We start from the raw sequence: 18,022 nt of genomic DNA on the forward strand, positions 1-18,022 counted from the left end.
TGTACAGAGGAAGACTTTTGACCCACAACGGTTGTTATGCCATAGAATAAGATGATCGTTTACTATGGATATTGGAGAGTTATGCAGGCTTTATAGGCTTTAACGCTCTCTAAATTGAATGGTGAACTATGACGAGCATAATAATATGCCAAGAGTTCTTTTAATAACCGTTTTTCGGATCCAGTAAAGAGATATGTAAAACATGTATCCATTTTTAGGAACATTCCTTCTTAAAAGGTGTTGTATTTTGATTGTGACAAGAATTGAGTTAAGCGGAAAGAACGATATGTACAAAAGATCCTAGATGCAGGAAGGTGGCGACCATACGAACGATCAGCATCGTCTCGACAGAACCCCAATGTTCAGTCAATGCCAATGTGTTTCTGCTTCAACGCGTGCCTTAGAACACGTACGGAGCGGGCAGTCCAGTGTAGGCCGAGTAGGCGCTGAGGGCTGGCAGACCGGCGGCAGTGTAAGCACTGTAGGCTGGCAGTCCAGCGGCAGTGTAGGCCAGAGCAGGAGCTGCCGGAGCAACGAAGCGTGCCGCCGGGGCAGCAACGACGGCCGGAGCAGCCGCAACGACCGGAGCCGCTACCGCATGGTTGACGGTGTGTGCGTTGTAGGAGGTGGCGTACGGTGCGACGACTCCTGCCGCAGCCAGTGGAGCTGCCACTGGGAAAACACCAGCCGAAGCAGTACCGAACACGCACACAGCCAGGCAGATCTGAAGGAGCGGGATGGATTGTATGGTTTAAGCACGAATAGTACACGTTCGAGGGGGTAAACTTACCACAATTTTGGCAGACATGATGCTTGTTGGGTTTTGTGGAGAACTCTGACGTTCGAAAGGCTTGGAAGGTTTGTTTGTTAGATTGCTTGGAAGCGACTGATGCCACTGTTGGAGTTGAGGATGGTTTTTATACCAATCCACAACACACACCCACACCAACAACTCAACCCTTCCTGCCAAGTTGCATACGGAATTATTGTTCAATTTCACTTGGTCCCAGTGAAGTCCACCCACTCTTCCCTGCTTTCGACGAGGCAGACAGTGTGTCCGTCATACGATGGGAATATTAATGCTGGAAATTGAAATCGAACGCCGGTATCATAAACGCATAACAAAAAACGGTACACTGAAACCAGCGGTTGACCAATCGGTACGATCGGTACGGACGTGATCATGCTAACGGTGTCAGTTACACAACTCAAGCACCACAAGAAGCGACGAACTGACCTTGACGACGTTCGGGTCCTTCCCGTTAGGTGAGTGATTTGACAGGGCCCCTCCAGGGTACTAGTCGGAATGTTTGCAAGGCTGTTCGCATGGACGATGCGATGTCGTTGATCGCATTTTAATCGTAACTCCCCCACAATTGGCAGTAGCTGATAAGGAACACAGGGGGGAGAGCATCTAGAAGAGTATAAATAGCGAGTGTATTCTTCAGCAAACGGTACAGTTGTTCTATTCAATCGAAAGCCAATCAAACCAACCTTTAAAAATGTTTGCCAAAATCGTAAGTAATCGACAATCACTGCCATTTAGGACTTTTTCCCCCCTTTTCGATAACTCATCGCTTCTTCCTTCGCGTCATAGATCTTCTTCTTCGGCCTGCTCGTTGCTGCTGCCTACGGCAAGCCCGTATTTCCGCTGGCCTACTCGGCACCGCTCGTTGCTGCTCCTTCCGTAGCGGTGGCCTCTCCACTGGCCGCTCCATTTGCTGCTGCTGCCTACACGGCGGCTGTCCCGGCAGTTTCGGCGGCATACACGGCTTCTCCTTACGCCTACAGTGCGTATCCTTACAGTGCCTATGGATCGTATTTGCTGTAAAATGTATCTCATCTGCTCAACAAGTACCAAATGAAGCATCGGTTGATGGTGGTTATGTTTGAAATATAAATTTATTGTTTGCAAGCACAACATTGCCTCTTTATACTCTACAGCTCTATTCCTCTTCTCATTATTCTTTGTCCAATGGATCTATTCTATCGCAACGGCGTATAAATGATTCCTTTATCGGTTGATTGCGACGTAACCAGACAGTTATTTTTTGCTAAGCGAGGAAGAGCCGAATGCAAGTCGATCTTGATTGGGCTTGTTGGACTAAGCTCGTCTATTGAGTAAAGCCTGTAATGTGTCCTGGTGACTCCAACAGATTCCATAGACGAGGCAACTCCTACAAGACCGGACAAGATCGATACCCACCTGGATCATCCTTTTCTAACAAGGATTTAATGTACAGTTGACTCCTCATGGCGATTACTATCAACCGTTACCATCTCAGTAGCACAACAATTGAACACAATGAAGACAAGCAATGTAAGAGTTGAAAGAAATTCCAGTCAATTTATTGTACAGAATGTTGCATGAAATCGTTTCCAGTGTGTTTCATAGGGAGTGAGCTTCCGTCGTGATCCTTAGACTTCGGCGGCACATCAATTGTAATAGAATGAAGATCTCAGTGCTGGGGCACTGTAGGCACTATAGGCTAGGGGGCTGCCGGAGTAGGTCGAGTAGGTGACTGGAGAACCGGAGTAGGTCGAGTACGAGGCAACTGGGGCGCTGTAGGCAACGGGGGGCACTACACCTGCAGTGTAGGCCACGGGGAAATTAAGAGAACGGCTTCTAGGTAGCATTTCTACAGCCGAAGCACAAACAACGGCAAGGGCGACGATGAACTACACAGGACGTAATTGAAAATCAATTCTAACTTTTTGACACACTTTTGCTGGTTTTCTGAATACTTACCAATTTGGCAAACATTTTGTTGTGTGTAGTTTGAGGACTGTTAAAGCAGCTGTTCTAACACTTGAAATTGATTGCTTTCTGATGAAGATGAATCTGAAGTATGCGCTTTTATAGTGGCTGGCGTTGAAGTCCAGAATACGAGTATCAAATTACGATCAATACAAAAATAGATATTGGAGTTTGCGGGAAGGCGTTCTAGCAGATTAGAAAGAGTAATACACACACGCGTTGAAGAATGGTATAGAATGCGTATCACTTACTGAAAGAGGTGGAACTTGAAGTCGCCGATGATCGACAGCTTGATCGAGCAAAAAGAGGATAACGAATGTTTAAAAAGAAATAAACGGCCAAACTGGTCTGGTGTTTTGGTGAATGGAGTATAAGTCAGTAGAAATACTGTTGATTTCTTCGTTTTCTATAGTTTGATCGAATAACCAAGGATATTTTCGCTCGAACATTCAGAAATCAAGCAATTTAAGAGTTAAAACAAATTCCAGTCAATTTATTGTACAGAATGTTACATGAAATCATTTCCAGTGTGTTTCATAGGTAGTGAGGTTCTATCGTGATCCTTAGACGACTTCGACGGCACGTCAATTGTAATAGAATGAAGATCGCAGCGCTGGGGCACTGTAGGCACTATAGGCTAGGGGGCTGCCGGAGTACGTCGAGTAGGTAACTGGAGAGCCGGAATAGGTCGAGTACGAGGCAACTGGGGCGCTGTAGGCAACGGGGGACACAGCACCTGCAGTGTAGGCCACCGGGAACTCAAGAGAGCGGCCTCTAGGAAGTGGATATCCAGCCGAAGCGCAGACAACGACAAGGGCGACGATGAACTGCACATAATGAAAGTGAAAATCAATTCGATTATCTAAATTTCTGCTTCTCTTTCACTAGTCTACTGAATACTTACCAACTTGGCAAACATTTTGTTGTGTGTGGTTTGGAGACTGTTGGAGCAGCTGTTCTAATACTTGCAGTTGATTGCTTTCTGATAAAAATGAATTTGAAGTCCGCGCTTTTATACGGGCGGATCATGAAATCCAAAATATGAATACGAAATAACGATCTATACAAAAAAATTGTTGGTGTATGTGGGAAGGTGTTCTAGAAGATTAGAAAGAGCAATACACACACTCGTTGATGGATGGTATATACTGTGTAGCACTTGCTGGAAAAGATGGATGACAAGGGCGCCGATGATCGACAGGTTGATCGAGCAAAAAGCGCATAACGAAACTGCAGTGAAATATGTAGCTATGTTTAAAAAGCAATAAAAGGTCAAACTGGTCTTTGGTGTGTGGAGTGCAAGTCAGCAGAAATACAGCTGATTGCTTCATCTACTATAGTGGATTAATCAAGGACATTTTCGTTAAGCCCAATTCCCCCACATAACCTTTGTTTGAGAGGCGGAAAGTTTGAAACAAAAAACATGAGACACGAAACAAAAAGGGCGATCTGTTTTAAGATTGCTGTTGACGTTTGCGAATGCAAATCGATCTTCTTGGGCCTTGTCGTCCATCGAGGCAACTCCTACAAAACCGGACAGGATCGATACGCACTTGGACCGTCCTGTTCTAGTAAGGACTTAGTGTGCAATTGCGTGGATTAGTTCAGGGAAGCCTTTGTTTGTCGTTATGATAAATACTAAAATTGATCTACAATGATCCTCTACTCAAATGTGGAAACTAAAGCAAGCGAAGAAAGTGTCTGTCTCCATAGGGAAATTTGAAGATCGTATAGTACTAATGGGTACGTCTCAACTTTGATGTAGTTTCTGAACTGAATTTCTTCTCCTTAAACTTTCCACCATTCCATCCATAGAAGCGAAATAAAATCGAAACAAATCATGTTAGTTCACACGGGATACAAAGATTAACCGTAGATTTATTGGAGCAAAAGCGTACATCGCCGCCCTGCCTGCACACCAGCTTCGGCGAAGGAAGTTGTGCCATTCGATTGCAGTCTCTATGTCACTGATTAGCTTAAGCACTACTTAATCACATGTTTTGCCATTTGGGGGCCGCCACCAGCAGCAATCACACACGTCCACCGTACCCGATTAGGCAACGACCGATCGGTAGCGGATCGTAGCATGGAACGGTCGCACCAGCTTGGCAACCTTCGCCACCGGAGCGGCAGCTACCAGCTTGGCGGCGGGAGCGGCAGCCACTACCGCTGGTACGGCGGGTACGGCTGGAACCGGCACCGGAACTGGGATGGCCGCGGGAGGATTGTAAACGACCGGCTGGGGGTAGAACACTGGTGCTGGCGGTGCTGCGGGTAGAACGAAATGGTAGGCTGGCGCTGGCACTGGCGCCGGGATGGGTGCCGGTACGGCGAAGGGCACAAAGCCATTGTAGGTTCGGGCGAACACTTGTGAGCTTTGGGCTGTGACAACACCAGGACCGACGGGTGTAAGGACATGTGGCTTAGCGGACGCTACGGCTAGCAGACTGCAGACAGCAACGATGGACTGGAATGACGAGAGAACGAAGTAATGTAAACGCTCTGAAGGGAATGTTCCGAAAGAATGTGTCCTACTTACCACCTTCGTAAACATTTTTAAGCTGTTTGTTTGTTTCTTTCCACTTTCACTGGGACCTCGGCACGGGCTGATGCTTGATGAACGGTCAATTAGTGCGTAATGAGCCAATAATACCCGTATATCGAGTATTTATAGGAAAAGCACGAACGCCAAACCGTCCATTGTTTTGTTTGTCCCACCCGAAACGTCCCCAAAAAAACAAAACCCAACACAGCGACTGCTCAAGGGGGTTGCTATCAACCGTTACCCATCTGTTTGGCCGATTTCCGTTCCCACCCCGTTTCCTGCTGAAGGAAGTCCGTCACGATTCATGCCCGTGCGCCGAACGCTCAAAATAAATCTATTCCACGCCTCGAACACATCCAGGCACGATCCTAAGTCCGTAGCGTTTGATCGAACCACCGATCGAACGGTGGCCAGTGCGTTTGTGACATAATCGCTGGCCGCTGGCATTGAAACTGTGTAGGGTTATGCTAAACATGGTCGCATAATCGGGCGATCGCGTTGCACGTGTTTGCACCTTCCCTGCAGCGCAACAATTGCCAATTGCTGTGAGGAGTGGGGGAAGGAGTTTTTGTTTGTTTGTTGGTCCGTTGTGGATCATGTTCCGCTTTTGGTCGGTGAAGACAAGCATTGTAGGAGTTGAAAGCAATTCCAGTCTATTTTATTGTACAGAATGTTACATGAAATCGTTTCCAGTGTGTTTCATAGGGAGTGAGGTTCTATCGTGTTCCTTAAACGACAAGGCATGTCAGTTGTAATAGAATGAAGATCTCAGTGCTGGGGCACTGTAGGCACTGTAGGCTCGCTGGCTGCCGGAGTACGTCGAGTAGGTCACTGGAGAACCGGAATAGGTCGAGTACGAGGCAACTGGGGCGCTGTAGGCAACGGGGGACACAACACCTGCAGTGTAAGCCACCGGAAAGTCAAGAGAACGGCTTCTATGTAGCTCAACTCCAGCCGATGCGCAGACAATGGCAAGGGCGACGATGAACTGCAAATAATGAAAGTAAATTTAAATTCTAGCTTCTGCTGGTTAACTATATAATTACCAATTTGGCAAACATTTTGTTGTATGTGGTTTGGAGACGGTTGAAGCAGCTGTTGTAACGCTTAAAGTTGATTGTTTTCTGATGAAGGTGAATCTGGAGTACGCGCTTTTATACTGGCTGGGCATAATGTCCAGAATACGAATATCAAATTACGATCAATACAAAAATAGATATTGGAGTTTGCGTGAAGGTGCTCTAGAAGATTAGGAAGAGCAATACACACGCGCGTTGATGAATGGTATAGAATGCGTATCACTTACTGAAAGAGGTGGCTGTTAAAGTCGCCGATGATCGACGGCTTGATCGAGCAAAACGACGATAACGACACTTCAATGAAATATGTAGCTATGTTTAAAAAAATAAACGGTTACATTCTAACATAGGCATTCCAAACATAGAACAAGCTACAGAACCTTCGTAAGAAACAGAGAGACAGAAAGCTTGAAACAAGAAACATGAGATGCGTAACCAATAGGGCAATTCATTTGGATTTTGGAAGCGTGAACTCTTTTTTCTGTTCTTTGCCAAAACTCTAATCCAGAACCAGGAATCTGTTCGTAGCAAGGAGCTAGCATGCTAAATTCGACACTGTTTGTGGTTCGCGTGCAAGAACACACCGAACGAAAACGGAAGAACCTGTTTAATCGTACCGAGTATCAAATGATTCGTTTCGTTTTCGTTTTCTAATTTCATTGATTAGCGTTGGATCCCAATTTAAGAATATTCTTAAATCAATCATAACCTGCCCAAAACTGTGCAGGAATAGAGAAGAAGCGTTACAACACATGCTAAAACATTGAAGCAAACGTAAGATGGGACAGAAATTTTGAATTCCAATCAATTTATTGTACAGAATGTTATATGAAATAGTTTCCAGTGTGTTTCATAGGGAGTGAGGTTTTTTCGTGGCTCTTAGACGACTACGGTACGGCCATGGTAGTAGAAATTAGATCCCAGTGTTGGGGCGCCGTACGCTAGCGGGCTGCCGGAGTAGGTCGAGTACGAGGCAACTGGAGCGCTGTAGGCAACGGACGGTACAACTTCTGCACTATAGGCCACCGGGAAGTCAAGAGAACGGCCCTTAAGTAACCCAATATCAGCCGAAGCGCACACAACGGCAAGGGCGACGATGAACTACACAGGACGAAAGTGAAAATCAATTCTTAATTTCTGCTTCACTTCCTACTACGAGCAAGATACTTACCAATTTGGCAAACATTTTGTTATGTTTGTTTGAAGACTGTTGAAGCAGCTGTTCTAACACTTGAAGTTGATTACTTTCTGATGAAGATGAATCCAGAGTACGCGCTTTTATACTGGCAGGCGTTGAAGTCCAGAATATGAATGTCATATTAAGATCAATACACAACAAGATATTGGAATGTGTGGGAAGGCGTTCTAGAAGATTAGAAAGAGCAATACACACACTCGTTGAAGAATGGTATTTAATGTGTGTCACTTACTATAAGCGGTGCATGCTAAAGTCACCGATGATCGACAGATTGATCGGGCAAAAAATGCATATTGAAACTGCAGTTTCGTTAGTAGAGCGTTTGAAACAAGAAACATGAGACACGAAACAAAAAGGGCGATCCATTTGAATTTTGGAAGCTTGTAGGAAACTCTTCTTTCTGTTCTTTGCCAAAACTCCAAACTCCAGAACTAGAACCTGTTAGTATTCCTTGCTGGCATGCATAATTCGACACTGTTTGTGGTTCGCGTGCAAAAAAACACAGAACGAAAACGAAAGCAACGCGATGTACATAGCCGGAAGAACCTGTTCAATCGTACCGGGTATCGAATAATTCGTTGCGTTTTCGTGTTTAGATTTGTTATATAATTGGTTAACGAAACTGGATCCAATCAAATTTAAGAATATTCTTAAATCAATCATTATCTGTCGAAATCAGTGCAAGAAGTAGAGCAGAAAGGTTAGAACACCTACTACAACACTGAAGAAACCTAAAGATGGAACTGAAATGTTGAATTTTAGCAATGTTGATGCATTAAGAGGAAGGAATCTTTTTGATATAACCTGTAGTAAACTCTTAATAATTTATCCTTGCCATTTTGGGCACAGAAGATCAACCAAGCAATCCTTCCTTGGGACAGAAGTTCAACCAAGCAAGACAATTCAACACGAATACTCAGAGTTACGAATTTCTAATGTTTAACGTTAAGCTAAGGAACTTTAATGGTGTGTAGCGCTACGGAAATCAGTCTTTCTTGTAGTTCATTAGGCGAATGCGTAGCCTAATATTGGGTTATAAACATGATCGTGCGCATTTGGTATAGGTGTCGTTGATAATTTATTTCACTTTATTGGAATGAAAATAAAATAAAGTCATGGTGAAGCGTCATCTTTAGGCTTTCTTTTGCACTACTAGTAATTTCGCTACGGTGGATTTAACTTTGTAATTGTAAGTTCCAAACAAAAAGTATGTTTTTGCGGCGATCTCTGCTTCGCTTTTGATAATTTTCATAGAATTTTTCATTTAATTCATAGAGACTTTGAGCATCTTTGCTTCGTTCGTCTCTCGATGAGGTGGATGTTAAAGTCACCGATGATCGACAGCTTGATCGAGCAATTGCTGGTTGCTTCATTTTCGATAGTTTGATTGAATAATCAAAGCCATGTTGGTTGCGTACAGTGTAAAGGGAGTACAATAAAGTATAATATAGGAATTCCAAACATAGAACAAACTACGGAACGTTTGTTTGAAACATAGAGCAAAAAAAGTCGAGGAAACAAGAAACATGAGACACGAAACAAAATAGGTGATCCATTTTGGATTGCTGTTGAAATTTGCTAGACAATTCGCGTTTGTGATTCCCGTGCAAGAACACACGGAACGAAAACGAAAGCAACGCCATGTACATAGCCGGTAGAACCTGTTTAATCGTACCAGGTATCAAATGATTCGTTCCGTTTTTGGTTTCCTATTTAACTGATTAGCGAAACTGGATCGATCCCAATTTGTGAATATTCTTAAATCAATCATAATCTGTCGAAATCTGTGCAAGAATAGAGAAGAAGGGCTTATGGGCTTTGAAATTTTAAATTTTAGCAACTTTAATGCGTTAAGAGAATGAAAAGTTTTTGGTGTAACCTGTAATAGGCATAATAGTTCAATTTTGCCATCCTTGGGACAGAATATCAACCAATAAGACAGTTTAATACGAAGACTTTGAGCTACGATTCTCTACCGTCTAATCTTAATGCAAGCTTTAGTGGTGTGTAACGCCACGGAACCCAGCTACTCTCCGAAGCACCACAAAGTTTTAGCTAGTAAGACTTTTAAGGCGAAAACAAGCCAAAATCGCATACATTTAAGCTCAGAATAAGGACAACCCCTTTCATCACTCAGAAAGGGCCAATACAAACAGAGACAATCCATCATGAAATTAATTTGTTTCAAAAAATTTGACTATATTTTATTACTCAACAACAATAAACGTTCACCAGACTGTTGGCATGCACGGTAAGGAACTGTTGACTGCACCATCACGATCAGCCGGCCCGACGGTTTACCACAGCTGGTACGGAGCACGGGCAAGCAGCGGGCTAGCGAACGCCTTGGCGTACGGGGCAGCATACGCGGCAGCGTACGGGGCAGCGTACGGGGCAGCATAAGCGGCAGCGTACGGGGCAGCATACGGAGCGGCGTACGGGGCCACGTACGGAGCGGCGAGCGGAGCAGCAGCATAGGCAGCAGCGGCCAGTGGTGCCGGTGCAGCATAAGCAAGCGGAGCAGCTACCTTAGCGACGGCCGGGGCAGCATACGCGACGGCCGGTGCAGTGTACGCCAGCGGAGCAATGCCATTGTAGTTGCGGGCCACGACCTGCGAGCTTTGGGCGGTGACGACGGCCGGTCCAGCGGCATAAGCAACCGGGGCAGCAACCGGCGCCAACAGTCCTGGTTTGGCCGAAGCGCACGAGATGGCCAGAGCGGCAATGCAGATCTGAAATGCGGGAAAGCAAGATGTTTTAGTGATCTTCACCGCTCACTCGAAGGATGCGGCGACTCGTTCTTACCAGTTTGGTGAACATTTTGAGGTTTAGTTTGGGTGCTGTTGTTGAGCGGAGTGCTGAAGAGGCGAACTGTTCGAGGCTTGGTTGCTGTATGATCCTTACCACGAACGTAGCAACTTTTATATGCGATAAAAATCGCAAACCCAATCCGTTAACACACCACCCACCGGATTTGGTAGTAGGATGCAGGCTAGGACTACTGCTGCACAGGAACTACGTGGCCTCTCCCTACTCCTTGGTGCGATCGATCGAGTGCTCTTCTTCATCATTCATTTTGTCACCTAGCAGTGGTGAGTAATAAACCACCCGAAGGCGACCAGTTACGACAACACAGCGTAGCAAACGTTCGTTTAGTAGCAAATAGTTCACCTGAAGCAGCACCTGATTACGCGTGCCGCATGAATGCACTTGGTGTGCGTTAATATGCAGATCACGTGCCGTCGTGCAAGAAATCGGATTAACGGCCAACTCCGGGTAGTGCCGGGTAGGATTGGAAGGCTGGAGAGTTTTTGGAATAGTTGGAAGCGAGGTGGGTAGACCGAAATGCCGACCAAACGATGCGTCAGGTTAGGCTGGGGGTGCATTATGGTGCCACAGGGGGTGATCCCTGTCATATGGCCACGGCTATATCGCATCGGCATCGATGGGGAATTTTATTTAGTGCACTGGTTCAAGGGCATTTGTTTATGTTTTTTTTCTATTCGCATAAGTATGCTGGACCTGGCCGGATTGGGAGCAAGGTGGTTTGCGATTAATTTGGAATAGTATAATCACAAGCAGCCACTAAGTCCTTTGCACTTTTCAAAATAATCACATACATGACATTGCCAACCAACGACCTTTTCCTTGTTATATTTAGCGTTGTTTTACGGTCATTGAAATCTTTCGTAATTTTGAGCATTTTAACATGTCTTTAAGATTTAATCAATTAGATTTTGTAGTGCATATTGCATAGATTACATGCTCTTTTTGCTAATTCTAGGACATTGCGCCTAAATGTATGCATTCTGTCTAACTAACGCTTTAAAGATGTACTTTTGCGATGTTTTAAACCTCTTCCAAGTGAAATTATGAATGTCTTTATACTCCAGAGATGACATATTCCTGTTTTTATATGGAGCGATAGGTTACTTCGCTATCACGGCATTCGATCAGAATTAATCAACGAAAGTGAAGATTGCAATCGCGTCATAACCAATATCGTGCTTGGTTCGAAAGCTCCATTTCAAATCGATTAGTATTCCACCAGCCAATGGTTAGTGGACCCACTCGCGCGACACAAGTCGTTCGTTCGATACTTTCTTCTGCTGTTCAAAATGCCGCTGCGCAAAGTGAAGCAAAGAAACATGGCACACCGGTAGCCGCGCGCGCTACATTGCAAGGACACTTCGTTGCGGTGTTGTGAACGGAGCGCTCGTGGATTTGCATCTCGTTGAAATGCAGCCGTTGTGGGGTGGTTGTGGAAGGCACAAAGCAAAAAAAAACCTGAAGTCTTCCAAAAATATTGCAAGTGGCAAGGATTTGTTTGGTGAGTCGTTGTGTGCGGAGGTATATAAACGATACGCAAGCTGTTGAGTAGACATCAGTAAGCGCATCTCCAATCGTACCGAGTACATCCAAGCTTTACAGCAACCAAACCCAACTCCCCAACAACCATCAAAAATGTTCTCCAAAGTGGTAAGGCTCCTTGTTCTGAGGATCCTTTCTGAGGAACATCCTGATCTAAAGCGCCATCTTTCCTACTCTCTTCCAACGCTAGATGATCGTCGCCCTTTTGGCCGCCGTTGCCAGCGTCAGTGCCAAGCCGGGTGCGTTCCTGCCAGCTGCCCCGCTAGCCTACACCGCCGCTGCCGCCGCTCCGCTCGCCTACTCGGCCCCACTGGCCGTTGCTCCGGCGGCCGTGCCAGCCGTCGCCTACACTGCCGGCTACGCTAACGTTGGCGATTCGGCCGTCGTCACCTCGCACAACTCGCAGGTCATCAATCCGGCCTATGCTGCGTACTCGGCCGCTCCGCTGGTGTCCGCCTATGCCGCTGCCCCGGCACTAGCTGCCCCATTCGCTTACAGCGCTCCGCTTGCCGCCAAGTACGTGCTGTAGTGATGGAAAATTGTGTCGAACTTTCTTCTCGCCTTCCGTTTTGTTATAGCCAAATAAATAACTTCCGATGATGAACTAAAGCAGCAAAGATTGTTAATTATTTCAATATATTTAATATTTCAATTGTGCTACTACTTTCTAATAAGACGTTCTATCCTCTCTTCTTAGTTAAACACTAATGAAGTGCTACATTTCTAATTAACAAAGCCATTCATACGGAAGTGAGAAGTTGAGAGAGAGAGCTAATCATAAAAACATTGACTTACTTTCAATGGTTCTGTTGCTGCAGTCGTTTGAGGTGTAAAAGGCACCTAGAACAACTTCTGCGACTATTCAGCCTTGTAGAACAACAGGGTTCCGGTTCCGTTGTACTGTATTAAAGTCTCATGATCAATCAAACTGCCCATCGTGAGTTCAAATCTGTTGCTTAGATAAACCTTCACTCTACTATGATTGTTGTGGAAAATATGGATAAAATACCAATCTCCATCGGGAATATATCCACTCGACTTAAGTATTTCATAGCTCGTGTACCAGTAGCAGAGTCAGTTACTGGATCGATGTAGATACTATATTGACAGGAGTCATGATTGATTCCATGAATGAGACAGCTAGATGTAAGATTCTTGAAGTTGGAATAAAATAGGTAGGATAAGTGTTATTACCAAACTAGGTTCAGGGCCATTTCCAAGGCTGATATGAGACCAGGATACAATTCCAGAACCGGCAAGGGTTGTGCATCAATTCCAGAAACTTCCAGGAAGCAATTTCAGGACCGTTATGGGTTGGGGATCAAGTCCAGTATCAGACAAGGTGGTTCAGATTAGTGATGAGAGAAATGAAGCTTTCGTCGGATTCAATTCCGGCTAGCTCCGATGTTTTCTGGAATCGAGTTCGGATAGTAGGTACGGAATCAGTTTCCGGAAACGATTACTGAATCGGCTCAAGAAATGCTTCTAGAATCGGTTCCGGAATCTGATTCAGCTCTGGAATCGGAATCAGCTTGGGAATCGGAGTCGGTTTCGCCATCTCCATAAGAACAGGCGTTTGGGTCCAATGATGGTACGTATTGATAGCCGCAAAAAAAAAACAAACAAAATTTACTCGTAAACGATCAATGCTCATAGAGATTCCCTGATTGATTTCGCTTCTGAATCTTCTTATTTGAATTCAAGAATTGATTCTCATTCCAGAGCTATTTCCAATTCTGGAGTCAATTCCAATTTGGATTCCGTTTCCAAAGCAAATTGTGATTCCCAGGTCGATTCCGATTCGTGAGCCGATTCTGATTCCAAAGTCGATTCCACTTCCGGAACTCTCCGGAATAGGCTCCGGAGTCAACTGCGGTATTGGCTCCGGAAACGGAATCGATTCTAGCTTCGGAATCTGCTCTGGAATTGACTCCGAACACGGAACCGAAATCGGGTAGGTCCAATTCCGAGCTCCCACCACTAGCTCTGATACTGCAACTTATGGTTCTTCTTCTTCTTTGGCACAACAACCGTTGTCGGTCAAGGCCTGCCAGTACCCACTAATGAAGTGAGCTTGGCTTTCAGTGACTTATTGTTACCATAGCAGGATAGTCAGTCCTACGTATGGGGGCACGGTCTATTCGGGACTTGAACCCATGACGGGCATGTTGTTACGTCGTACGAGTTGACGACTGTACCACCAGACCGGCCCGATCGGCCCGGCAACTTATGGTTCAGATAGGTGCAAATTAAGCAGTACGCAAACTAAGCGACCTCGTGGGGCCCCAAGGTTTCACCGCCCGCCCGCTCACTAGGCTTGAGAAGGAATCCTTTTCTGGTTTAAGATACCTCATACAACTTCTCGCGCGACACATCAGAAAGGCCTGTGAAAAGCCATCAGAAAGGACTTGTGTTAATCTGCCACTGGGTTCAGAATTATCGTCTTAAAATGCAGAGAACAACGTGTGATTAAACAGGAACAATCTCAAATAAACTCTATCTTTTAATAGACATTTTATAAATTTTTCATACTATACTGTCCCTTTAGTTTGGAACGGGAAGGAATGGAACCTTTTTGAGCAATAGAAATTGTAGAGTTCAGAGCAGAGAATTCGGAACTAGAACAGAATAAAATAGAACAAATAGCACTTAGAGAATAGATTATCAGTAAGGGTCATCATGATGAGCGATTCGATAATGAAACAATCATGTTTAGAGACAGCAAATGCGTGAATTCATTCAGTCAAAAAAAGAGTATTTACAACTTCACTATTGCAGAGCGGTAACAAACATCCGGTGGTTATCTGGTCACGTTTTTTTCCGATTTACTTCAGCAGCACCTGAGCCGGAGCGGCGGCAACGTACGGCGAGGAGTATGCAACCGGAGCAGCCGCCACATAGGGAGCGGCATAGGTGTAAGCCAGCGGCGCAGTGTTTCCGTGGAAGGTACGCTCGTACACTGCGGCACCCTCAGCGACGTAGGCGGCCGGGGCAGCAGCGACATAAGCGGCCGGCGCCGCAGCATAGGCCAGTACGCCCGGCTTCGGGTCAGCCTTGGCCGAAACGGAAGCAACGGCGATGATGGCGAACAGGCACACCTGATGGGAAGGGGGAAAGATTCTCGTTAGAATGGTTCAGGCGCTCACCCTTTTCGAAGTAATACTTACAATCTTGAACATTTTGATTGGATTTGGTTTTGGGTGGTTTGCGTTGGAGAAGAAAGGCAAATGCTGCTGTGGATGCGTTAGCAAGTGAACTGATGATTTCCAAACATTTCGTGCGTGCTTTATATACCCCGATTGGAGTGTGGTTAGTAAGAATCCTTGGACTGTTGGTTGCTTGCTGACTGGGGCGTGAAGCAAATGAGAAGGAATACGTGATATTTTGGAGGACATTACGGGGGTGGACGATCGTACGACATTTGGATGAACCGTTCCAGTGGTCGTACGCCTTGCAGCTGGCAGCTGACGTGGTGGAATCGAGCGACATTGGCAGACCAGCTGACGGCACATAAGCTGCATACTAATATAAAGGTTGCGCTGTAACGTTTGGTCGAGTTTTTCGAGATTCAACAGCAAATAGCAATTTTAGGGCAAACAGAGTTACAATCGAAAGGATGACAAGGAGATATTACGAGACAGTGTTAAACCAACGGTGGAATGCAAGATTATGGACACTATTGATTTTAATTTTAAATGGCTCGCGCGTTATGTTTTTCTCACATTTTTAACGTATGAGATCATTTAATTATCAAGCGATCGAATTGGTATGCCTACGTAGCTGATTCGAATCAAACTGCCAAAACCGCCTAAAAGTATGCGATGCGCACGGCAGCTTGCCATCAAATTGTCACAAACGCCTGAAGGTATGTGATATGCATTGTTGCTCGCCATAATTGTATTATAGCACGCTAATTCCATTCCCTTGATACATGTGCTGTAATTCCTAGCCTTTTTTAAAGTAAGACCGATTGATGGTCGTAGGAGGAGTAGAAGGAACTTATTAACGTAGGTTACTACACCTTAAATTACATGTTTCGGGTAATATGCACGTGCGGAGCCTTTCGAAGTCGCTATAGATAGCATTTGCATCTTAGATTCAACTAATACTTGACTTGCCAACGAAATTTGCTTCATTCTTTGTACTCTTAACCGTTGATTGGGAAATACGAATGACCAGTTGGTATATTAGAATGCATTTATATTCGACGTTACTAACAGGTGAAGTAACTAGTCGCAATACCGAAGGCTACCAAAGCGGAAAGAAAACATTAAACGATACTTTGCCCGGAACAATGAATTGATAATCAAGCAAACTCCCTGCAAACAATATCTCAACGGTATCTTTCAAGTATAAACAACAGTAATTATAACTATACTCCCAAATCTTTGAATGATCTTCAGCTGCTAGTGGTAGAATGGCAAATTAAAAACTATTTACACTTAAGTTTTGGATTCATTTTTAAATTCAGGGGGAAGGTTCCTGTGGCAAAAGCAAATTGTTGAACATTCTAGTAATAGTTGATAGCTTATAAGTTTTAACCAACGATTAGCTAAACAAGATTGCACATCATACAGAATTGAAGGTGATAAGTGTTTGTAAAAATGGAAATAATCGAGGCGTTATCAAAGTACCCCGGCAAAGCAAATACAATTATGTGGAAAATGCTAACATTAGGATGAAAATCATATAAATGAACAGACATAATTGAAAACATATTAACATCAGGTTGTTCACACAAAACACTGAGCTTCGTTAATTAATTATTGTCCTAAGTGATTACATGGACTAACAATCAATGTAATTGCCGCCCGACCCGTATCCTGGAAGTCACCGAGAAAACCAAAACAAACAATCGCCCCTCATGAATTGCACATTTGCTTCCATGACTCATCCAACGCGTCCACTCATCGATATTTTGTCGTCATGTGGTGAAATAGAGAGAGAATAGAAATTGCACATGCAGCTGGAAGAAACCCTCCCATTGCACCAGAACTAGCAATCGCAGTATGCCACAGCAACGAACAACACAATTCCGCCACAGCGAATCAACAACACCGCGCGAGCTGTCAAACAGCACACACATACACACACTACCGCACACGATGAAACACGCAGGCAACGGCACCAGCGACCGAGGGAGAAAAACATAACCTCACATTTGCGACACTGAGCACACAACACACTTTCAGACATGATTAGGCGACCGAATTTCTTCCTTTATTTTGCTCCTTCGGGGATGAATACAACTTGTCCACTGGTAGCGATGGGTTTATCACCCACCTAAGCCATCTGGGATTGAATTCACGGCGCCGGCGATTAAAGATGAATGATGCTTCCGCTTCGCTCTCGCTCTCCTTCGGCAACCAATCCGTCATGCAGCACAAGGCGCCCGTTCGATCGCCCCTTCGGTCCTCCTCTCCTCCAACAGCGTGTGTGTGTGTTGTTGCGGACACTTATTAGTACGGCTTCCTGCGGAACGAGCAGCCCTCGGTCAGACGCGCCTTGCCGCCGGTCGGCTGGCACAGGATCGTTGAGCAGCCGGCACACACTACGACGCTCTGGGCATGGCTGAAGACGGTGGTGATCTTGTAGCAGCCGGGGCACTTCACGTCCATGAAGTACGAGTTCGGATGGGGCACCAGGCGCTTCAGCTTGTGCTTCCTCTTCTCCTCAGCGGGCAGCGGGTGCAAGAAGTCCTTGGCGAGCGGCATTTTCACTTGCTATTTCTCGTAAAACACGTGTTATTCGCGGGGAAAAAGTGAAATATATTCCACTTTATCTGCTGTACAGAAAACACGGCAGCTTTGCTCGACGTCAAAACCGAAAAGAAGGAAGGGATGGTGATGTGCGCAATGAAATGTCGTTCCGGAGCTTCTTCGAAACGGTGATACAATCCAATCCGATCCGCATGGTGTTCGAATTCGAACACGTGCAAAAAATGTTTATAAAATTTTAAAATTGTTTTTTAATAATTTGGACAGTAAAACACATTTTATATTAGTTATTTTAGAGTGACTTTAAAACGTCTTTGAGAAGGTAATCAATATCTTTACTTTTTATCATGTATG

At 45.0% G+C, this 18,022-nt stretch overlaps 8 protein-coding genes across 8 annotated transcripts; 2 read left to right on the forward strand and 6 right to left on the reverse strand.

Annotated features, from left to right (window-relative positions):
• Positions 1-207: 207 nt before the first annotated feature.
• LOC120895052 (signaling mucin HKR1-like) lies at positions 208-3,754 on the reverse strand. Its single transcript, XM_040298055.1, has 4 exons — positions 3,663-3,754; positions 3,348-3,585; positions 791-963; positions 208-724 (listed from the first exon to the last, which is right to left on the reverse strand). Exons 1-4 carry the CDS (start codon positions 3,675-3,677, stop codon positions 401-403), a joined length of 750 nt encoding a protein of 249 aa, XP_040153989.1. The 5' UTR covers positions 3,678-3,754; the 3' UTR covers positions 208-400.
• Positions 814-1,921, forward strand: LOC120898236 (cuticle protein 18.6-like). The gene is made up of 2 exons (XM_040303785.1): positions 814-1,517; positions 1,598-1,921. The coding sequence occupies exons 1-2, from the start codon at positions 1,503-1,505 to the stop codon at positions 1,829-1,831; spliced, it is 249 nt and encodes an 82-aa protein (XP_040159719.1). The 5' UTR covers positions 814-1,502; the 3' UTR covers positions 1,832-1,921.
• Positions 3,755-4,601: 847 nt separating the features above from the next.
• Positions 4,602-5,411, reverse strand: LOC120898231 (calphotin-like). The gene is made up of 2 exons (XM_040303780.1): positions 5,298-5,411; positions 4,602-5,225 (listed from the first exon to the last, which is right to left on the reverse strand). Exons 1-2 carry the CDS (start codon positions 5,310-5,312, stop codon positions 4,812-4,814), a joined length of 429 nt encoding a protein of 142 aa, XP_040159714.1. The 5' UTR covers positions 5,313-5,411; the 3' UTR covers positions 4,602-4,811.
• Positions 5,412-5,937: 526 nt separating this feature from the next.
• LOC120898234 lies at positions 5,938-6,433 on the reverse strand. The gene is made up of 2 exons (XM_040303783.1): positions 6,350-6,433; positions 5,938-6,291 (listed from the first exon to the last, which is right to left on the reverse strand). Exons 1-2 carry the CDS (start codon positions 6,362-6,364, stop codon positions 6,049-6,051), a joined length of 258 nt encoding a protein of 85 aa, XP_040159717.1. The 5' UTR covers positions 6,365-6,433; the 3' UTR covers positions 5,938-6,048.
• A 740-nt stretch (positions 6,434-7,173) lies between these two features.
• On the reverse strand, positions 7,174-7,701 carry LOC120898232. The gene is made up of 2 exons (XM_040303781.1): positions 7,554-7,701; positions 7,174-7,483 (listed from the first exon to the last, which is right to left on the reverse strand). Exons 1-2 carry the CDS (start codon positions 7,698-7,700, stop codon positions 7,262-7,264), a joined length of 369 nt encoding a protein of 122 aa, XP_040159715.1. The 5' UTR covers position 7,701; the 3' UTR covers positions 7,174-7,261.
• Positions 7,702-9,754: 2,053 nt separating this feature from the next.
• LOC120895059 (cuticle protein LPCP-23-like) lies at positions 9,755-17,030 on the reverse strand. The gene is made up of 4 exons (XM_040298069.1): positions 15,119-17,030; positions 14,778-15,049; positions 10,386-10,581; positions 9,755-10,312 (listed from the first exon to the last, which is right to left on the reverse strand). The coding sequence occupies exons 1-4, from the start codon at positions 15,470-15,472 to the stop codon at positions 9,878-9,880; spliced, it is 1,257 nt and encodes a 418-aa protein (XP_040154003.1). The 5' UTR covers positions 15,473-17,030; the 3' UTR covers positions 9,755-9,877.
• LOC120898233 (cuticle protein 16.5-like) lies at positions 11,926-12,563 on the forward strand. The gene is made up of 2 exons (XM_040303782.1): positions 11,926-12,059; positions 12,142-12,563. Exons 1-2 carry the CDS (start codon positions 12,045-12,047, stop codon positions 12,478-12,480), a joined length of 354 nt encoding a protein of 117 aa, XP_040159716.1. The 5' UTR covers positions 11,926-12,044; the 3' UTR covers positions 12,481-12,563.
• A 119-nt stretch (positions 17,031-17,149) lies between the features above and the next one.
• LOC120898235 (40S ribosomal protein S27) lies at positions 17,150-17,793 on the reverse strand. Its single transcript, XM_040303784.1, has one exon. It carries the CDS (start codon positions 17,663-17,665, stop codon positions 17,411-17,413), a length of 255 nt encoding a protein of 84 aa, XP_040159718.1. The 5' UTR covers positions 17,666-17,793; the 3' UTR covers positions 17,150-17,410.
• Positions 17,794-18,022: the final 229 nt, after the last annotated feature.

Source organism: Anopheles arabiensis, chromosome 2, assembly GCF_016920715.1.
Source record: "Anopheles arabiensis isolate DONGOLA chromosome 2, AaraD3, whole genome shotgun sequence".
NCBI lineage: Eukaryota > Metazoa > Arthropoda > Insecta > Diptera > Culicidae > Anopheles > Anopheles arabiensis.

Bases quoted from the DNA above. Each gene is read 5' to 3' on its own strand.
- LOC120895052 (XM_040298055.1), bottom strand. The intron at 964-3,347 runs ATTGACGTGCCG...GCAACTTGGCAG, and splicing joins GCGATCTTCATTCTATTACA to GAAGGGTTGAGTTGTTGGTG. The intron at 725-790 runs GTAAGTTTACCC...CCGCTCCTTCAG, and splicing joins TCATGTCTGCCAAAATTGTG to ATCTGCCTGGCTGTGTGCGT.
- LOC120898232 (XM_040303781.1), bottom strand. From the start codon at position 7,700: ATGACATTCATATTCTGGACTTCAACGCCTGCCAGTATAAAAGCGCGT. The intron at 7,484-7,553 runs GTAAGTATCTTG...CGTCCTGTGTAG, and splicing joins ACAAAATGTTTGCCAAATTG to TTCATCGTCGCCCTTGCCGT.
- LOC120895059 (XM_040298069.1), bottom strand. From the start codon at position 15,472: ATGCAGCTTATGTGCCGTCAGCTGGTCTGCCAATGTCGCTCGATTCCA. The intron at 10,582-14,777 runs AATCGGAAAAAA...CCTGTGCAGCAG, and splicing joins GCTCAGGTGCTGCTGAAGTA to TAGTCCTAGCCTGCATCCTA. The intron at 10,313-10,385 runs GTAAGAACGAGT...CCCGCATTTCAG, and splicing joins TCAAAATGTTCACCAAACTG to ATCTGCATTGCCGCTCTGGC.
- LOC120898235 (XM_040303784.1), bottom strand. From the start codon at position 17,665: ATGCCGCTCGCCAAGGACTTCTTGCACCCGCTGCCCGCTGAGGAGAAG.